At 52.9% G+C, this 10,818-nt stretch overlaps 1 protein-coding gene across 1 annotated transcript; it reads right to left on the bottom strand.

Moving 5' to 3' along the window:
* Positions 1-2,052: 2,052 nt before the first annotated feature.
* On the bottom strand, positions 2,053-10,583 carry TUBB6 (tubulin beta 6 class V). The gene is made up of 4 exons (XM_043444127.1): positions 10,426-10,583; positions 10,097-10,205; positions 8,403-8,513; positions 2,053-3,363 (listed from the first exon to the last, which is right to left on the bottom strand). The coding sequence occupies exons 1-4, from the start codon at positions 10,480-10,482 to the stop codon at positions 2,300-2,302; spliced, it is 1,341 nt and encodes a 446-aa protein (XP_043300062.1). The 5' UTR covers positions 10,483-10,583; the 3' UTR covers positions 2,053-2,299.
* Positions 10,584-10,818: the final 235 nt, after the last annotated feature.

Genomic DNA, 10,818 nt, shown 5'->3' with positions numbered 1-10,818 from the left:
CACACAAGGGTCACTGGTGCTGCTTGGGAGACATCCCTTCAGAAAACACAATGAAAAGGAACTGAATGACATCCACGTTTAGTCTCAGACTGGCGGTTCTCTTCCACTCCAATGAGACTCTCAGTGACGCTGCGACTTGTCCACCCTGAAGGGTGAACTCGGTGTGAGGCGTGCGATGGCATCAGGGCACACACTTGCTGAGCCAGTCACGACCCAGCCTCAGTCCCCACTGTGGGTCTCCAGTAGACGTGTGACCACCACAGCGGGCTGAACAGCGGAGAGAGTGTGGCCCCTGGGCTGGAGAGCCCTATGTCTTCATGAGGTCACCTTCGCTGTTAGAAGGGTTGACATGCTGCTGCGTCACCAGAGAAATCAGAGCTTTCAGGGTCACAAACCGAGGTCAGAACCAGGCAGAGCCCCAGGAGGACGTCAGTCTCCAGTGCCTCCTCTGGACTTGGAGACCCCCCCACATCTTTGTGTTTTTATTCTTCTTAGCACCTTCCTTTCGTGCTGTCCTGACTTGGTTGTATGTTCTTAATGCAGGGGAATGCATTGTGAGGCTGACTTGTCTGACCTCAGGCATCCCTGGAGGGCGCTGGACCAATGGGGGTGGCCCAGGCGGCCCCCTTGTCCTGGGATGGTTCTCCAAGACTCTGGCTCACCAGGCCACAGCAGCACCAGCAGCATCCTGGGAGCCAGGGCCGCGGGTACCGACCACAGCCCCCATCCCTCAGGGATGGTGAGGTGCTCCTTGAGCAGAGCCTGTGGACCGGGAGGGCCCTGTGGGTAGAGGGGCCAGTGGGCGCCGTCAAGGCTGAGCTCCCAGGCGGTGCCAAGTATGAACCTGACCTGGCTCCGGGCTGTGCGTGATGCCCCTCAGGAGGGACCACTTCTCCCTGGCATTGTACAAGGGTCCTGCATGGCACCAGTGAGCCCCAGTGTGGCCGCCACAGCCTCAGTGCGGTTCCCATCTATACCTGCCGATTATGAGCAAGTCAGGGCCTGGCCACCAGCACATGCTCAGGACACTGTCTCTTCTCCAAGCTCCATCGGGCCTTGCAATGCAGAGGGATGGGGAGAGATGTTCACTGTGGTCTCACGAAGTATTAATAGTTCAGGTTTCTGCAAAATGGGATCTGTTCTTCCCTCGGGTCAAGTCATGCTGTGTGTCTGAGGGAGTGCGTTGTGCAAGGCGTGGTGAACACAGAACTGCATGGGGACGCTGTGGGCTGTGGCTCAGCAGTTCCTGGGGGCCCACAGCAGGTTGGGAGGCTGGGCAGGGGTCCAGCACTAGCCTCAAATGCTTCCACGCACCATGATACACCACTTGGGCTGAAGCAGTTGGATTGACACTGCTCACCAGGGGAGGAGCCAGACTTTGGGAAGGGAGTCTGCTGCCTGGAGAGACTGGAGCCTCAGAGGGCAGAGGGCGCTTAGTGTGGGGTGGGAGGGATCCTTATTTGGTGCCCATTCCCCCTCCCTCTGGCCCTAGCCACCTCCCAACACCCCATGGGGCCTGCCTGCTGGCCTGCAACCCCTGGAGGAACCACAGCAACTCCGCCCAGCCCCCCACCCACCTCGTGCCCTGGCAGGAAGCCTGAGGGTCATTTTCTGTGGCTCCTCCAAATGCCAGTGGAGCTGTTAGGGGAGGCTGGGCGGACTAGCCCAGGGCCACACGCAGATGAAAGATCCTGTGGGGATGTAAGTGTTGGCTGGAAACCAGGACACAGGCTTTTATTTGGGGTGTATTGCTTCCCAAGGAGTCATCTGGCCACCAGTAAGTTTCAGGGCCGCCTGAGGGCCTCCGACTGAAAGGAAGCCCTGCCCTGAGTGGAATGGGCTGCTCCCCGGGAGGTGAGGGCCCTGTCAGGAAAGCAGAGTCTGAAAGACAGGGGAGCACTTAGGTTTACCGTGTACAGGCTGTCTACATTGAGCGCTGCACGTCCATTAAGAGACGGCACCTCGAAGCCCCGGGTGTGGTCACAGGACGAAAGCACATCGTTTCTAGCCCCTAATTCCCAGACATAGGTGAACACGTAAGAGACGGTGAGGTTTATTTATTTAGCCCTTTATTTATGGCCCATGAGTTCTTTTGTGTCCCTTCTGGTCTGATGTCTGGGCAGGGATGCCAGTTCCCGCTCTTCTGACGCCCTCCATCCCAGATGACGGATAGGACAGTCCGCCTCCCCTGTGAGAGGCCTGTCCCCACACTCAGATGGGACTCCCCTGGGCAGCCAGGAGACACACCAGGCTTGGAGAAAAGACCTCTGAGCCTTGGCGTCCAAGGCAGGACACTCCCCTACTCGTTGACCTCTTCCTCGTCATCCTCAAAAGCTTCCTCGCCCTCATCGGCCGTGGCGTCCTGGTACTGCTGGTACTCGGACACCAGGTCGTTCATGTTGCTCTCGGCCTCAGTGAACTCCATCTCGTCCATGCCCTCACCTGTGAACCAGTGCAGGAAGGCCTTGCGCCGGAACATGGCCGAGAACTGCTCCGAGATGCGCTTGAACAGCTCCTGGATGGCCGTGCTGTTGCCGATGAAGGTGGCCGACATCTTCAGGCCCCGGGGTGGGATGTCGCACACGGCCACCTTCACGTTGTTGGGGATCCACTCCACGAAGTAGCTGCTATTCTTGTTCTGGATGGCCAGCATCTGCTCGTCCACTTCCTTCATGGACATGGGGCCCCGGAACACGGCGGCCACAGTCAGGTAGCGGCCGTGGCGCGGGTCACAGGCCGCCATCATGTTCTTGGCATCGAACATCTGCTGGGTGAGCTCAGGGACGGTCAGGGCCCGGTACTGCTGGCTACCACGGGCAGTGAGTGGGGCGAAGCCAGGCATGAAGAAGTGCAGGCGTGGGAAGGGCACCATGTTCACGGCCAGCTTGCGCAGGTCGGCGTTGAGCTGGCCCGGGAAGCGCAGGGAGGTGGTTACGCCACTCATGGTGGCCGACACCAAGTGGTTGAGGTCCCCGTAGGTGGGGGTGGTCAGTTTCAGGGTGCGGAAGCAGATGTCATACAGCGCTTCATTGTCAATGCAGTAGGTCTCGTCTGTGTTCTCCACCAACTGATGCACGGACAGGGTGGCGTTGTAGGGCTCCACCACCGTGTCCGACACCTTGGGTGAGGGCATCACGCTGAAGGTGTTCATGATGCGGTCAGGGTACTCCTCGCGGATCTTGCTGATGAGGAGGGTCCCCATCCCAGACCCGGTGCCACCGCCCAGGGAGTGGGTCAGCTGGAAGCCCTGCAGGCAGTCGCAGTGCTCACACTCCTTCCGCACCACATCCAGGACAGAGTCTACCAGCTCAGCGCCCTCCGTGTAGTGGCCCTTGGCCCAGTTGTTGCCGGCGCCAGTCTGTCCTGGTGTCAAGCAAGAGAGGGGACGTGATTCAGACAGGGCTACAGGGATTGAGTGAGGGGCCGTCAGTACGGTTAAGACAAGTCATGAAGCGAATAGATAACAGAGTGAGATGTGGGCCCCAGGCCCCCAGCACTACTGGAGCACAGGAGGGTGACCGGCCACTTCAGACAAGGGAAATCTGCCAATTTTAAGATGTACTCACGTTCTGACTTGGTAATTCCATTCTCACTCTTAAAAAGATAATTCTCCCGCAAAGTAAAAGACAAAGGGAACAAAAAGTATAAATTAAGAAACAAACTTCTTTCCCCTATCCTTTGGGCTCTCTTGAATTTTGAACTAGGTACAAATACTTCCTTTTCAAAACAGTAATATGTTCCCTCGTTAATGGGGCCCCTCATTCATCATCATCAGGAACTATATTTTTTCCATTAGTTCATTTATCCAAGTGTGAACATCAAATATTGCCAGATTGAGACAAGGTTTGGCATCCATATTATTCCTTATTCTTTGTTTTTACATATATATCAACAAACACTGAGAAATCTTGTTCACATAAACATGTAAACAGAATTAACTGTACTCTAGCAATTTCGTTCAATTATTTGATCTTCAGAGTTAAACGCCAAAAACTAAATACTGACCTACACCATCAGAAAGTATTTTTAACCACCTTTAAGCCCCAAAGTCAAGTTTCTGGAAAGCAGAATTGGAAACACCTGACTTGCATCAATAACTTTCCTTCTGCAGCAGGAAGATTCCAAAAGGCTTTGCACCAAGATTAACCTGATGTTCTTTCACTGAAAGGCTCTTCATGTGGTCTGGCATACTTTGAAAGGTTGGAAAATTTGAAATCTTAATTCCAACACAATGTTACCAGTATGATTTTTAATGAAGTGTTTCAAATATATTTTTGTCAACGCCTTAGGCTGCAGATTTAGCTCATTCAGATAATGAAAACTATTGGCGATATAGCCTAATTGGCAAGGCAGCCCTGTTACCAGGTGGATAATCCAGACTGCACCTGTGTGGGTGCTCAGTCGCTCAGTCACGTCCAACTCTCCGCAGCCCCATGGGCTGTAGCCCGCCATGTTCCTCTGCCCATGGAATTTTCCAGGCAAGAATACTGAAGTGGGTTGCCATTTCCACCTCTAGGGAATCTTCCCGACCCAGGGATTGAACCCACGTCTCTTGCATCTCCTGCATTTGCAGGGGGATTCTTTACCACTTGCACCACCTGGGAAGCCCAGGTAACACCTACTTTCTGTCAGAAAAACATGCTTTAGTCTTCAACTCAAATCAATATGTTAATATGCATTTTAAGGGACATTAGAGAAACCATTAAGAACTGAATTCTAGAGCACATTGTAAGGTACACTACAAAAAGCAATAAAAAAGTAAATGATAAAAAAAAAGTAAATGATGCACAGACCTATTTAATGACAAGTTAAAAAGATAAGGCACTGCTGTTTCCCGTTCATTGGTAAGAAGGCAGTGTGGAGTGCAGCTGAAAAACCCAGCTGTAGAGGAAGCCAGGAAGGCTCTTTAAGGCAGTATATTTCTTTAGTATGTGGGTATTTCAAATTTGGTTTTGAAAAGAAGAATCATGTATTATAAAAAATGAAAAAATAGATCCATCAGCCTCTTTATCAAAGTTTCCCCACATATGGAACGAAAGAGACTGTGGTGGTCCCTTGGCTGAAGGATGAGGGGGCAGGGTGTTTGGCTACGTCAGGTGGGCTCAGAAATAAGAGGACCTGAGGGGCCCAGGCATTGCTGGCACAGCGCTGTGCACACCTCTCCCCCTTACACCAAAGACATTACCCTGATTTCTGTCTACACCTGCTGGTGGCAACAATTCACCACCATCCCATCCCCACCCCCATGCACTGATGGGGGAAACAGAGCTGGGGGTGGTGACACAGCAGGACGGACCATGGAGACCCTCCTAGCACCATAGCAGAAGGCAGGCACTGGGCACTCGGGGCGGGGCCCACTCAGGACACCCCTCGAACCTACAGTTACCCCTAGGGGCCGGCCTCACACGAGCAAGGAGTCTTAGCTCAAACGTCTTTGGATGTTCCACAGCATTTGTCAGTGCTAAGTTCAGTGGTGCAAAGTGCAATTCTGCAAAACAAGAACCACCAAAATGCTGTGATTCTTCAGTAAGTTTAAGAGGTACTGATTATTAGTGATTAAACATCTAAAAATCCATAAGGACAATGACAGCCTCTAGGAAGACTTGGGCAAAGGATGGGGGGGTGGACGCAAGTGACAAACACGCAGAGTATTCCTCACTATACTTCCCCACTATAGTGGGCAGAGGCACACTAACCTACGGAGATTCAACGCCTCCCATGAAGTTGACGGAGCTCAAGAGCTTGGAAACACAGTGAAGAGGGGAGTCTGGGGCAAGGCCCCCCCGACAGTAGAGCCGCTGGGGGTGTTGGGGGGATGGGCCTCCACAGAGGGCAAGTCGGCAACATGGATCACAGTTGGTCCCATAGGCACAGAAGGCGCAGAATGATGCGTGGACGAGACTCACCAGATGACAGTTTGTAAGAGTGAAGAGAAGAGGGAACCACCTAAATACTGTGAGCAGAGTGACATCACCAAGGCCAGTGAGCCCGGTCTGAGAGGGACAGACTCTGGAGGGCGGCCCGGCCTCCTACAAGGTGTACAGCCCCTGGGACGTGCCTCCCCCAGGAGATGGCTGCATTCTTGCTCACAAACATTGCCTCTCCACAGTGAAACCTGGCTGGGTGCCTTCTTGTATGAGGCTGGAGTACTGTCATGTCCTTCCTAGGCCCCCAAGACTCCGCCACCTCCCCCTGCAAGCCAGCACATGGCTGGGCCAGCTTCCCGCCTGGAGCTGGGTTAGAACTGATGCCCCTTCACAGCTGCCCCGAGGACAAGGACTGAAACCACGTGGAAACCAATGACAGGGGACAGTGGGGACTCAAGGTGACACGTAGCCAAGGTCAGTGGAGCCCCTCGGCCTGGACCCTCTGCTGCCTCCAGGTCACACAGTCCCTTGGTCTCCTGGGTGTTAACAGTGATCAGATGTGAAGTTTTCTCTGCCTTTGACCAAGAGGAGGAAGCTGGAGGCTTCTGAAAATATTTTGCCACTGTCTCATAGCAACAGACGTTCCCAGTTAAATATTTGGGGGTCAGGAGTTGAACGTCTTCTGCAATCAGAGTTTGGGACATTAACCAGCGGCTCCAGATTGTAGAAGCAGTGCCGCAACAATCCCTGAGGCCTCAGAGCCCGCCCCTGGTTCACCTCCAGCTCACACAGGGTGTGGGTTAAGTCTCAGGGCTCCAGGCTCTTTGACTCCCTTCCAGCCCTGAATCTGGGAGAGAAAGTTACATGTACAGAGAAGCCCGAGGTCTGCCTTCCTTTGCTCTGTCCCACAAAACTCTCTCCACTAACAGGCGTAGCTGCCATGCAACCAGCAGTTTGTTAAGAAAAAGGTGTGGCTTTCTAAAGCATAAACTCAAATGCAGAGAAGTTTCATTTTTAAAATTATAGTTACTTCAAGTCAGTGTTTTTTTTGAATCACTTCAAACTATATCTGAATACAGAATGACACTTTTAAAAAAAAATTCACCCACCCTGAAGGCAATGGGGTGAAACTATAGTTTTCACCTACTGTGAATCTGCAGGCAACTCAGACTCTTTTATTAAGTGGATAATGACTTAAAAACAATTGTTGAGCCAACAGCACACACAGTGGGTTCAGACATGCAGGGTCCTCTCAATTCTCCATGGCAAACATGTTATTTTCTTAGTTAAAAATAGTGTCAACTGTTAAAAATCACTCTTAAAGCTATTTTGTATTGGTACAGTCTTCATTCCCCTAATCTGGTAGAATATCTCTTTTAAGGCTGTGAGCACTGCTGTCTGATAACGACTTTCTGCAGTGACATTGGATAGGGCACAGCTAGACGTATTCTAGCTCTGCCCTGTCCAATGTGGTGGCCACCAACCACACTTGGCTACTGAGCACTGGAAATGCGTGGAGTACAACTGAGAAAGTAGACTGATTTTATTTAACTTTAATTAAATTTAAATAGCCACATGTAGCTAATGGTGACCATGTTGGTGGCAGAATCTAGAAGCACCTTTGCTTGAGAACAATTACCAAAAGTCTAGCTTAGGAAAAGATAAAGAATGTAAATGTCCCCACTTGTAGACTATAAAAGTATTGATAATTTAAATTTTTTTTGCCGTAATAAAAGGGGCACCAGAGCCTTTTGTCCTGGTCTATTTGAAATATCAAAGGTGACAAAAACCCTTGAACAAATTACTAGAAGCTTCATCTGTCCCACTGTTTGTGCAGGTTGCCATGGTGATGGGGAAGCAGATGATACCAAGAGGTCTTTTATTCATGAGCATGTACCTTGCTGAATCACCTTTATAACAGGTCACATGGCCTGAGTCCAATCCAAGGGAATCAATTTATGTACCAATAAGATGTCCCAAGACTCTGCCTTGACTCCCCAAAACCATGACTCGAAGGCGATGGAGGCTGGTCACATTAACAGTGCCACTTCATTTCACTTTACATAATTTTCTTTAGGAGTTTGCAGAGGAACAGGTGCTATCATCACGTTCTGGGTGAAGAAAGAGGAAAGGAAGATTTGCCCAAACCTGATAAAACAATTCATATGGTACCTGCTTCTGGAAAGAAAGAACAGCCTATAGACAATGGAACAAGAAACACAGGTATAAACACACTGACGAGCAACATAGGAACCACAGACAAATTATCATCGTCTTTTTATGCTAGTAATTTATGAGAAGGAAAAAGAAGTTAATGTCTAAAATGTTTCAAAATCAAGAATTATTACTAGTAAGCATTTCATTTAGAGAATCAAAGTTTACTTTCCTTCAAGAGGCCGCCTTGATGGGGTTGGCGACTGTTGACTTCCATTCTAAGCTTTTCTATGCCATGTGATGTTTTTAATCTTGCACACAAATCAGCTGGATGTTTAGAAAATAAAAGAGGAAGAAGAAAGCAGGAAAGACGGAACCTACCGAAGATGAAGTTGTCAGGCCGGAAGAGCTGCCCAAAAGGCCCAGACCTCACGCTGTCCATGGTGCCCGGCTCCAAGTCCACCAGGGCGGCCCTGGGCACGTACTTCTGAGCTGAAAGAGAACAGAGCTCACCCATGAGAGTCAGTCTCTGGTTCCTGGGACAACACACTTGCCCAGAGCAAGTCCCACCAGCACAGCCGCCTGCGATGTACAAAGCAGGCTTTCTGAGGGTCACAGAGTCTCAGCCCTGGGGGAGGGGAGCCTCAGAAAACACAATCCACCCTGGACTTGTCCGGGTGAGGAAGCCAGCCCAGGCACAGGGCACAGGAAGTTCCCAGAAAAGGCAGGATGAGAAGTGAGGTCTCCGGACTTCCTGTCGCCTGAATTTCCCAGCCCTCCTTCATGCACAGTTCAACTTTTTAGTTCCACAGAAATAACCCATACATGTGGCAGTGAGCAGCCATGCTGCCAGGACACTTTTGCACCTCTCTCCCTCACACGCATGTGAAGCCACAAGCAGGTCTGTGCACCTGGATCAGGTGTGCCCACAGCTGTTTCCTGGGGAACCGTCTCATTTATGGACAAGTGAGCATGTGCTCATGCCAACTGGCAAGAGAGGCTCCTGTGAGGGTGGGGTCACAAGGACTGCACTGGGAACTGTCCTACAACTCCTGTTCTGCTACTCACACACTCAGGCTGAAGAGAGAATGTCAGCAGGCTGGTCTGAGGGTGACCAGCAAGTGCCATATATACTGGCCTTTTCTCAGTGCCATCCAGGAATCTCACTGCTTATGCCCTGCTCTTCCAGACCTTTTGTCATAGCTGCTTAATGAATAAAACCCCGTGGTTTATGTGTCCTGCTCTTCCCAGCTCTCCTGTGGATGACCAGCAGTGACTCTAAGGACAGCATGATTATCTCTGAAGCTGGGGACACAGGTGCATGTATTGAGGGGCAGCTCCTGTCACTTCCTGGGTGTTCTTTCAATATCTTCCTTTTGTGTTTGTTCTGTGAATGTTATGTATCACTTTTACAATAAACATTGTTACAAAAATAAAGTACAGGAGTAACCAGGATACCTATGAAGCTCCCCAGGACAAGGCTGGTACTAAACTAAACTCCGCCAGATAAAGACCCTGCCTGCATGGAGGTCAATCTTCCAGTGGGCATAAAGTCTTTCTGGAGGTCTGCAAAGGGCTAGAACAATCTTTTGAGGTAGTGTTTTTCAAATTTTTAGCCAAAAACCTTCATTAGGAAATAAATTTTAAACCGGAAAAAAAAAAAAGAGCCGGACATGCCCCACTAAGCTGATTTCACAGCACTAACAGGTCAGGTTCAAGAGCTCAGACCAGGAGAGGTCAAGAGCCTGTTTGAAATCAACCGACGGCGGATTTCCCGCCCCAGAGGGAGCGAGGGAGGAGCCGGGCGCCGGGCTACATCCGGGAGGATTTTTCCAGCGCGAACCACCCACGCGCCGGGGGGCCCGCGGGTGGGGGCAGGGGATGGCAGGGGTCCCACAGGGCGGTGCCGTGGTCCCAGAGAGGGATGGACGGGGTGATGGCGGGGTTCAAGGGGGATAGCGGGGTCCGGTGGGGGGGATGGCTGGGTCCGGGGGGATGGCCGGGGTCCTGGGGGAGATGGCGGGGTCCGGGGGGAAAGGCGGGGTCTGGGGGGGATGGCGGATCGCGCCACTCACACGAGGACTCGTTGTAGTAGACGTTGATTCTCTCCAGTTGGAGCGCAGAGTCACCCACGTAGCCTCCGGCCGGGTCGATGCCATGTTCGTCGCTGATCACTTCCCAAAACTAGCAAAGGGCGAGGAGGGGGACAGACGGTCAGCCCGGGTACCCCAGGGCCGGCCCGGCGGGCGGGGCGCGGGGAGCGGCCGCCAGATTCCAGGCGCGCTTGAGCCGCTCCGGGGCCGGGGGACGGGGAGCCGGGCAGGGTCCCCGTGACGCCCCCTGGGCCGCCCGTGCCCCGCGCGGCCCCGGCCCGAGAGCTTGGCGTGGGGGGCCGCCCACCCACCTTGGTGCCGATCTGGTTCCCGCACTGGCCAGCCTGGATATGCACGATCTCCCTCATGGCCGCTCAGCGCTCGCTGCTCGGACGGCGCGGCGACTGCTGCAAGTGGTCTCGGGTCCCCCACCCGGCTCCAGCCGCCCCTCCCAGGCCCTCCCCCGGCCGCCCGGGCCAAGGGCTGGGCCCGCCCCCTCCCAGGCCACGCCCCCCTGCCCAGCCATCCGGGCGCCCTGCCCACACCCGGCGTCCCCCCGGCACCCGGTCCGCTTGCTCTTCCCTAACTCCCGAGCCAGACTAGGTCCTCCACTCCCGCCCCCGTACCCCCTCGCCCCTCCGTCCCGCCTCCACTCCGGGCCCCATCCGTGGGTGCGCCTCTATCCGCTCGTCCCCGCCTCTGCT

Source organism: Cervus canadensis, chromosome 23 (genome assembly GCF_019320065.1).
Source record: "Cervus canadensis isolate Bull #8, Minnesota chromosome 23, ASM1932006v1, whole genome shotgun sequence".
In the NCBI taxonomy this organism is placed as follows: Eukaryota; Metazoa; Chordata; class Mammalia; order Artiodactyla; family Cervidae; genus Cervus; species Cervus canadensis.
The sequence above is the reverse complement of the archived record's forward strand: the minus strand, read 5'-3'. Positions and strand labels throughout refer to the sequence as shown.